This window comes from Dipodomys ordii, unplaced genomic scaffold (genome assembly GCF_000151885.1).
Source record: "Dipodomys ordii isolate 6190 unplaced genomic scaffold, Dord_2.0 Scaffold31, whole genome shotgun sequence".
NCBI classification, from domain to species: Eukaryota; Metazoa; Chordata; class Mammalia; order Rodentia; family Heteromyidae; genus Dipodomys; species Dipodomys ordii.
Genome location: NW_012267247.1, coordinates 6,990,125 through 7,000,130, shown reverse-complemented (window position 1 = coordinate 7,000,130; position 10,006 = coordinate 6,990,125). Strand labels below are relative to the sequence as shown.

Below are 10,006 nucleotides of genomic sequence, written 5' to 3'. Positions count from 1 at the left end.
GAGTGCTCTACCATTTGAGCCACAGCGCCACTTCCGGTTTTCTTTTCTTTTCTTTTTAATTGTGAGAATACCGTACAGAGGACCACTTCCGGTTTTCTAGTGGTTTATTTGAGATAAGAGTCTCGTGGATTTTCCTGCCCGGGTTGTCTTTGACCCATGATCTTTAGATCTCAGCCTCCTGAGTAGCTAGGATTACAGGTGTGAGCCATCAGCCCTTGGCTTTATTGGCACTTTTTAAAGAGGACTTTGAAATGGTATTTTAGGCAAAAGGAGCCAGTTGGTTCCTCTGATTCAGTTGTGACTGAGTATAAACCTTGACCCGTGACCCCTGTTCTTTCTTTAACACCAAACCACCTAACAAGCAATAGTAGTATTAAAAGTAGCAGTGACTGCTGTCAACACCTGCTCTCAGGACAGAAGCCTTCCAAGCAAAGGTCCTGTTAACTGTATCTCCCTAGCATCTCTAATATATTTATTTCTTTCTGTCATCTCTGGCCTGGATTATGATAGCAGCTCCCCCACCTGGTCTTCCTACCTTCTAACCTCTACATAGCTGCACATATCCTGTCTGGAAGATCTGTTGCTCCCAGGTTGAAAGTGATAGATGGCTTCCCTTTGCCCTCAAGATGAAGTCCGTACTGTCAGACATAACCTACAAGATCTTCTATGATGAGTGCTGTTCTCTTGTATTACACCACCTCATACCTTGGGCCAATCGCGTACTCTTCCTCACAGATTTTTCTGCCTCACTCCCATCCTATTGTCTGCTTAATCCTTCATATTCCCTGCTACGTGTGTTCATGTCATCCCAGCTCTCCTGAGGTGCCACCTTGCCATGTTCACACAGCACTCCATGTCTCCCTCTCCCCCCACTCCCTGAACCCTGTTTACCATGAGAGTGTGTACCTTCGTGTTGTTATTTGCCCTGTTTAGTTTGGTTTATTCTGTGTATCTGGAACATAGAAGTATCTCATGCACTATTGTAGTGCATGAGAGTCTTTCTCTAAGCTGAGTTAGCTCTCTCCTGGGGCTAGCTTGCTCTTAGGCTTGAAGTACTTATGAGGTTGCTAGATTCTGCTAAGACCATGAAGATTACTAGTTAAAAACTGAGAAAAAGTCAGGTGCTAGCGGCTCACACTATAATCCTAGCTACTCAGGAGACTAGAGACTCCATCTTTAGTTAACCAGCAAAAAGCCTGGTTAGAGGTGTGGCCTAAGTGGTAGAGCGTCAGCAGTAGGCAAAAGAGCCAAGTGAATGTAAGGCCTTAAGTTCAAGCCATGGCAGTAGCACGCGTGCGCGCGTGCGCGCTCGCGCGCACACACACACACACGAAAAAATAGAAGAAAATATCAGCAAATTGTGGTAGTAAACACCTGTAATCCTAGCTAGCACTTGGGAGGCTGAGACAGGAAGATTGTAAGTTAAAGGCCAATATGGGCTACATAGCAAGACTCTATCTCCAAATAGAAAGGAGGTATTTATTTGTTTTGGGAGGCAGATAGCCCTAACATCTTATTTATTTATTTATTTTTTGATTGGTTGTGGGGCCTGAACTCTGGGCCTGGGCATTGTCCCTCAGCTCTTCAGCTCAAGGCTAGTGCTCTACCACTTGAGCTACAGCGCTACTTCCAGCCTTTTCTGCTTATGTGGTGCGGAGGACTTGAACCCAGGGCCTCATGCATGCGAGACATATGCGTTCTACCACTGAGCCACCTTCCCAGCCCCGCCCCCAACGTCTTTTGTCCTTTTGCAACTTATGAAATTAGACTGGGTCATGTAGGATTCTGTATTCTGAGTTCATCAGCCAGTCACCTTGACCAGTAAACCTAGACTGGCAAATGCAGTTCACCCCTGGAAGTATACACTCAAGCCATCTCCTTTGCTTCTCCTTGTTCTAGATAGTATAGTGCCCTGTGCCAGTGAGCTTTGGAAAACTGTGTAATGAGAATGTCTGGTAAGGTCTAATAGGCTGTCCTGGACCTGGTTGGGGGGGGTGGAAAAGGGCAAGTTTGGGGTGATATAAGAAGCCAGTCAACCGTAGGTGTCAGGCCCTAGCAGGTGGCTTTTCACAGAGTAACCTACTTATCACAAGGGAACTTCTCTGTACTTCCCATAGAAGAAGCTGGAGGCATGGCCTAAAAAAGATGATATTAAAAGCCTGTTTTTCCTTTCTTTCTCTCCATTTCTTCACTACCATTTTTTCTCTCTACAGCAAAGTACCTACTTTTGTTCGCATGCTGGCCCCAGAGGGAGCCCTGAATATACACGAGAAAGCATGGAATGCCTACCCATACTGCAGAACTGGTGAGCATAGACTCCACTAAGAGCTGGATAGACAAAGGTGTCCAGTGGACCCAGGGAGGGGGTACATGAGGGCTTTTACATCCCACTGTCACTTTCCAAATTAAAGCAGTGAAGGGATGAAATAGGCCATTATAGGTAAGGACAGACAGCTGGGTGTCAGTGGCTTATACTTATAACCCTAGCTACTCATGAGGCTGAGATGTGAGGATCACGGTTCAAAGCTAGCCCAGGCAGGAAAGTCTGTAAGATTCTTGTTTCTGTTTGTTTTTGGTCGCTCATGGGGCTTGAACTCTGGGCTTGGGTGCTATCCCTGCCTTCTTCCACTTCTGGTTTTCTAGTGGTTTATTGGAGATAAGAGTCTCATGGACTTTTCTTCCCAGGCTGGCTTTGAACCGTGATCCTCAGATCTCAGCCTCCTGAGTAGCTAGGATTACAGGGGCCCGGCTTCTGTACGATTTTTATTTCCAATAAAACTACTCAGAAAAAGCTGCAAGTAGCACCTGTGACTCAAGTGATAGAATGCTAGAATGCTAGCCTTGAGTGAAAAGAAGCTCAGGGACAGCATCCAGGTTCAGAGTTCAAGCCCTAGGACTGGCCCAAAAAAAAAAATTAGTGAGGACTACCAAGTAGTCATAGCCTTTGACAGTTCAGAACTAACCCCTCTGGTCTGAGGAAAGTATAGTAATTTTTATTGTTTTTTTGTATGTTTTGCTTTTATCAATTATAAAAGTAATGTTCTATTCATGTATTTTGGAAAATAAATAAAAGCAAAAAAATCAACCATGATTTATCTCTAGATAGTCACTGTTAATATTTTATTGTTTTGGGTTTTTTTTTTGTTTGTTTTTGGGGCTTAAACTGTAGGCACTTGTGTGTGCCAGTCCTGGGAATTGGTCTCAGGGCCTGTGCATTGTCCCTGGGCTTTTTTGTTCAAGGCTAGTGTTCTACCACTTGAACCACAGCCCCACTCTGTCTTTTTGGTAGTTAATTGGAGATGAGTCTCCTGAGCTTTCTTGCCCATGCTGGCTTTGAACCAGGATCTTTAGATCTCAGATGCCTGAATAGCTGAGAATACAGGCATGAGCCACCCGTGTCTGTCTCCAGTCTTTTTTGTTTGTTTGTTTTGTCAGTCCTGGGACTTGAACTCAAGGGCTCAGGCACTGTCTCTGAGCTTCTTTTGATCAAGGCTAGCACTCTACCACCTGAGCCACAGCGTCACTTCCAGCTTTTTCTGTTTAGTATGGTACTGAGGAATCCAACCCAGGCCTTCATGCATGCTAGGCAAGCACTCTACCACTAAGCCACATTCCCAGCCTCACTATGGCATTCCTTTTTTTTTTTTTTTGTCAGTGGTGGGGCTTGAACTCTGGGTCTGGGCACTGTCCCTCAGCTCTTCAGCTCAAGGCAAGCACTCTACCATTTTGAACCATAGCTCTACTTCTGGTTTTTTCAAGCGGTTTATTGGAGATGAGTGGCTCACAGACTTCCCTGCTTGGGCTGGCTTTGAACTGAGATCCTCAGATCACAGCCTCCTGAGTAGCTAGGATTACAGGCGTGAGCCATGGGCACCCAGCTATGGAATTCCTTTTGATTAGTTCACTCAGCAGTCCAAGATTTGAAACCTCAAGGGACATGGAGGAGTAGACCTCTTGAGTCCAAGCTAACACTGACTTGACTTATATGCCAAGAAAGTTCTAGAGGTTTTTGAGGTTGGTGACCTTTTCTTCCATCAACCTTCATTCATTGGCACAGTCTGGCTCAAGGGTCCTTCTACTAGCTTCTGCTTGCTTGCTTTATTTTTGGACCTGGTACTTTCTAGGTTGTATCTAATAAGGACAAAATCTTTATGTGTAGATCCCAGGTGATCCTTATCCTGTGGACTTTGGCAATGACTAAAGTCATTGCTCTTTCCAGCTGTCCTCGTGCTACACAAGTTCAAAGATCTTTCATCAGGAGATGCACAGGCATTGGTGGGACCTGGCATATGTAGCACTTAAGGTTTTATTGGTGTAAGTCCAAACATCACTACTTTCTAAGCATGGCAGTGGAAGCTGTTTAGTTCTTGGAATTGAGGCATGTACCCATGTTCTCTAAAGGCCTTGTGCTAATCCCAGCAGTTGGGAGGCTGAGGCAGGAGGACCTTGAGTTCAAGGGCAGCTGGGCAACACAGCTAGTTCCAGGCTAGCCTAGATAACAGTATACAAATACACACAGAAGCAGTGAGGCAGGGTGTGTCTGGTCTAGGGCCAAAGGTAAATTTTCTTAATGTCTAGGAGAGTTGCAATGAGCTTGTGTTCTAAGAATCCTAGCCAGGTTGGCATGGAGGGGCAAACAGATAACATGAACTTCTCCAGGCCTGAGGTAATTTCTGTGTGGGCAGCTCATGCTGAGAGATGCTACTTAGGAGGAATGTACTATAGTTGGCATGGCATTTATCTACACAACAAATGTTAGTCTGCATGTTGGTGCTCGACACAAGAAAAATAGAATTTTTAAATTCTCCAGGTACAGGAGAGACAGTCGTAGGAAAGGAGGAAAGTTGCTCTCTTTAGTGAAGAGTTAAATCCTAGACCTGTTTACCCAGAAACCTGCTCTTTTAAAATAAGAGACAGAAACCAGGAGTGGATGGAAGAGAGATAGTTAATATCAATGTCTTAGTTTGGTCTAAGTAGATCAAGTTGGAGCTAAGATGGATAAAGTTAATCCTATTCTGAGAGGAATGAGAGCAGATTGGGAAACCTTATTCATTTTCACAATTTCTGTTCTCTTTATTTTCCTCTCTTTCTCTGCAGCCTATGGTTTGGACTATGAGGAAGTGTTCATAGGGTGATCTATAGATGAAGGTGGGAAGAGGAAGAGAAATATATGTTTTTGTTTTGTTGGTATTGTGGCTTGAACTCTGGGCCTGGGTATTGTCTCTGGGCACCTTTTTGCCACTGAGCCACCTTCCCAGCCCCATGGCTCCTTTTTGCTCAAGACTAGTACTCTATCACTTGAGCCACAAAACCACTTCTGGCTTTTTCTATGATTAATTGGAAATAAGAGCCTCACAGACTTTTGCATTCTGGCTGATTTCAAACCAGGATTCTGCCAGGCACTGGTGGCTCACGCCTGTAATCCTAGCTACTCAGGAGGCTGAGATCTGAGAATCACAGTTCAAAGCCAGCCCATGCAGAAAAGTCCATGAGACTCTTAATCTCCAATAAACCACTAGAAAACCGGAACCGGCTGTGGCTCCAGCAGTAGAGTGCTTACCTTGGGCTGAAGAGCTGAGGGGTAGCACCCAAGTCCAGAGTTCAACCCTCATGGCTGACAAAAAACAAACAAACAAATCAAGATCCTCAGATCTCAGATTCCTGAGTAGCTAGAATCACAGTTGTAAGCCACCAACACCTGGCCTGGGAATTTCTATTTGTTTTTTTTTTTTTTTGTTGGTCGTGGGGCTTGAACTCTGAGCCTGGGCGTTGTCCCTCAGCTCTTTGAGCTACAGCGCCACTTCCAGTTTTCTGGTGGTTTATTGGAGATAGGAGTCTCACGGTCTTTCCTGCCCGGGCTGGCTTTGAATCGCGATCCTCAGATCTCAGCCTCCTGAGTAGCTAGGATTACAGGCGTGAGCCACCAGCGCCCGGCTGGGAATTTCTATTTGTTGTAGCCTCAAGGTTGTAGTTGGAATGCTCTGAATATAAAGATGTTTGAAGGGGAAGAGGGCTAGGAGAAGAGTAGGGGCAGTTATTATCACTCAAGTTACCATTAAAATCCAGAAAAGTTCATATGTTCAGAAAGCCAATTTATCAGAATTGAGTAAATCTGCTTCTGTTTCTTACAACCAAGAATGTATAAAACTCCCAAATCTCTGCATTTATATTGAAATACAGAATTATGAATGAAACCAGATATCCCTGCTCACTGATCAGAGCATTCTTTCCTTGTGAATTCTACAAGGGAAACAATTAAAACAACCAACAGGTAGTGAAAAATGTCCACTTGGTTAAGTTGATGAGGTTTTTGTGTCTGTTAATTAGCACGTTCTGTCCCCATTGAGGCCAGACTTGGAGAGGGTAGATTCAGAATATTGTGTTTAATTGGAGAGCTTATTGCTAGTTTTCATCAAATTAGACTTGACACTGCCATCTCTATTCTAGGGGTGGAGGTGTGTTCCCACAATAGTGGAATAGAACTTCTACCAAATTGGCCTTCCCTGTAATACATATAGCACCCATCATTTCTTTTTTTTTTTTCCTCCTAAAATGGTTTTCTCAAGCTGCTAATTGAGCAGTTATTTTAGTTATAGTCCCTTAGTTAAAAACTTAATCTGGCTGGGCACTGGTGGCTCACGCCTGTAATCCTAGCTGAGATCTGAGGATCGCGGTTCAAAGCCAGCCCAGGCAGGAAAGACCGTGAGACTCCTATCTCCAATAAACCACCAGAAAACCGGAAGTGGCGCTGTAGCTCAAGTGGTAGAGCGCTCACTTTGAGCTGAAGAGCTGAGGGACAGCGCCCAGGCCCAGAGTTCAAGCCCCATGACCGCCAAAAAAAAAACAACTTAATCTGCTGTTTCCTTCCAAGCATCTCTAATTAGTTTGAGGAAATTATCCACAATCTTTTTTCTTCTTCCTCTTCCTCCTCTTCTTCCTCTTCCTCCTGTTCCTCCACCTCTTCGTCTTCTTTTCTTCCTCCTCTTCTTCCTACTTCCTCCTCTGACTCCTCCTCTTCTTTCTCCTCCTTCTTTCCTTTTTGTAGGTCTTAGGACTTGAATTCAGGGCCTGAGCTCTGTCCCTGAGCCTGTTTGTGCTCTAGGCTAGTGCTCTACCAGTTGAGCCACAGTGCTACTTCTAGCTTTTTCTTTTCTTTTTTTGGTCTAGTCATGGGGCCTGGGCGCTGTCCCTCAGCTCTTCAGCTCAAGGCTAGCGCTCTACCACTTGAGCCACAGAGCCACTTCTGGCTTTTTTCTTTTTGCTTATGTGGTGCTGAGGAATCGAACCCAGGGCCTCAGCATGCACGGCAAGCACTCTACCACTGAGCCACCTTCCCAGCCCATTTGTAGCTTTTTCTAACCGTGATCCTTAGATCTCAGCCTGCTGAGTGGCTAGGATTACAGGCCACCAGTTCCTGGTGACAAGTTTTTTCTGTACAGTGGCTTGCACCTCCCTGTATTTCATCTTTTCCTACTTTCAGTTCCAGAGGTCGCCTTAATTTCACATTTGCAGTTTGTTGGCTCCGTATACCCCAAACCCATGAAAGTGGTATCCATCAGAAAACTGAAGTAGCTCCCATATTCATAGGATAGAGTGAACTAGGCGTTGTCAGGAGGGAGCTATTCTGTCCCCAGTGATATGAGAGCTTCAGTCATTTTCTCTGATAAATAATTGAACTGTGCTTTCCAAGGGGTCCCATTACAATGAGCAGGAGTGCAGAAAGGGAGAGATTTGGTTACAGTAGAGGAAGGATGTCACCAGCAGATAGAGTGCTTGGCTCAGAGTACTTTGCTCTGTGTTCCTCGAGGTAGAAGTGGAGGCAAGGTGCAGGTGATGGTCTGACCACACAGTAGTAGGCTATAGGGCCTCAACTGATCAAAGAGGAGTCTCAAGAAACCCCTACTTTAAGTCCAGATTTGATATTTCAGGACTTTCATATGAGTAAAACTTGAGGTGAGTTGGGAATTGAAGCACTCTTAATTCTCTGAGGCCTGGAGGTAAGAATGGAGTAAGCTGGGCTGGGAAGGTGGCTTAGTGGTAGAGCGCTTGCCTTGCATGCATGAGACCGTGGGTTCGATTCCTGAACACCACATAAGCAGAAAAAGCCAGGAGTGGTGCTGTGGCACAAGTAGTAGAGTGCTAGCCATGAGCTGAAGAGCTGAGGGATAGGACCCAAGCCCAGAGTTCAGGCCCCATGACCAACCAAAAAAAAAAAAAAAGAATGGAATAAGCTATGGGAAGTAGGGAATGCTTTATTACTATGCAGGGTCCCAGAGGATGGGGAACAGGTATTTATTTGTTGTTATTAACCTTTTTCTCTCTTCTTTCCATGTGCTTGCCTTGGAGCAGTTATTACAGTAAGTATTTTCAGGGGGGGTTGAAATTATAAATGATCTAAGAAAAGAACTAATAATGTAAACATATTAGAGGTCCTGGATATTTCCTACTTTCCCTGGATGACGTGTGGAGTCACTGAGGCTTGGGATTTTCAATCCTAGTGAGGAACTTGCTAGTTGGCTATGCTTGATAAGTCTTAGGGTACAGAATGAACTAAGAGTCTTTTTCCTGCCCACCTCAGATCATGACTATTCAGGGTTGAAGAGAAGTTTCAGTTCAGCAACATGATGGTTCAGCAATCTGTTGACTCCTATGAGCATTGACCCTTGGCAAAATTGTGCAATCAACAAGATATCTTTTCCATGTCTGTCCGCTTTGTCATGGCCCTTCTATGACATTCTTCAGCATTTTCACCCACATGCCTTCCCCTTTCTGGGAAACTAATTCCTGCTAAGGGGATAATGGGTTGAATTCCTCCTTTGAGTAGCTCCAGTGTTTTGGGCATTTTTTTCTTCTTACAATTGTTCCAATTATAAAGAGCTCTAAGCCAATAATTAGCATGAAGGGTTGCCTTTGCAAAAGGCTAGTTGAGAGAGTCTTTCTCTTTCTACTTTCTGGACTAACCATTAGTACCCTATGAATAAAGCAGTATAGAAGACTGGTTAAATACATGGATTCTAAAGTCATACAGACCTATTTTCTGGCCTACTTCTGTGTTGATTTCTGTGGCCTTGTACAAGTCACTTAACCTTTTTGAATTTCATTTTCTTCATCTGTAAAATGAGAGTGACTATATAGACCTCACAGGCTGGAATGACGGTTGATTCCATTGGGGTAATATGTACTTAAAGTTAACTGTTATTGTCAAGCTGGAGCTGGAGTCTCCCTACTATCATGATCCCCAGTAATAGAGACAGTTATTCTCTAGCTGTGATCCTGGTGACTGAAGGTTTTTTTTTTTATTATTATTTCAGAATGAGTACATGAAAGAAGACTTTCTGATTAAAATTGAAACCTGGCACAAACCAGATCTTGGCACCCAAGAGAATGTAAGTAGTACTTTCAAAGAACGCAAGAATTCCTGGTACCAGGGGAGGATCTGAAGATCTGTTCTGTAGTTTCTCTATCTGTATTGAAGGGCCCTCTCTGTGGTCCTCCTTTGCCTGGGCAGGAAAGCAATGGCCTCCTGTCCTGCTAAGATGTGATTGCTCTGTCTCTAAATGTAAATTGTGATTTCCAAAATTCCTAACTGGGCCTTCCCTGTGATGATGATTGGTCTAACATGCAGTTCCTGACACAGAGAAGCAAGTTGTTGTTGTTGTTTGGTGCTAGTTTGGGGCTTGAACTCAGGGCCTCATGCTCTCACTCAGCTTTTTCTACTCACAGCTGACACTGTGCCACTCAAGCCATGCCTCCAGTTCCAGCTTTTTGCTGGCTAATTGGAGATAAGAGTCTCTCAAGATTGTCTGCCCCTGCTGGCTTCAAGCCTTTTCCTTTGAGTTGCTAGAACTAAAGCCATCAGTCATCAATGCCCCCCAAGAAGCAACATTTTTTTTTTTTGTGCCAGTACTGGGCTTGAACTCAGGGCCTGGGAACTGTCCCTGAGCCGCTTTTGCTGAAGGCTAGTACTCTACCACTTGAGCCACAGCGCCACTTCCAGCTTTTTTCT

At 44.5% G+C, this 10,006-nt stretch overlaps 1 protein-coding gene across 1 annotated transcript in view; it reads left to right on the top strand.

Annotated features, from left to right (window-relative positions):
* Positions 1-10,006, top strand: part of Pitpna (phosphatidylinositol transfer protein, alpha) — a 44,463-nt gene that overhangs the window by 11,405 nt on the left and 23,052 nt on the right. The window contains 3 exon segments of the mRNA XM_013016526.1: positions 2,214-2,305; positions 8,350-8,357; positions 9,312-9,386. Of these exon segments, the coding sequence (XP_012871980.1) occupies positions 2,214-2,305; positions 8,350-8,357; positions 9,312-9,386 (175 nt within the window).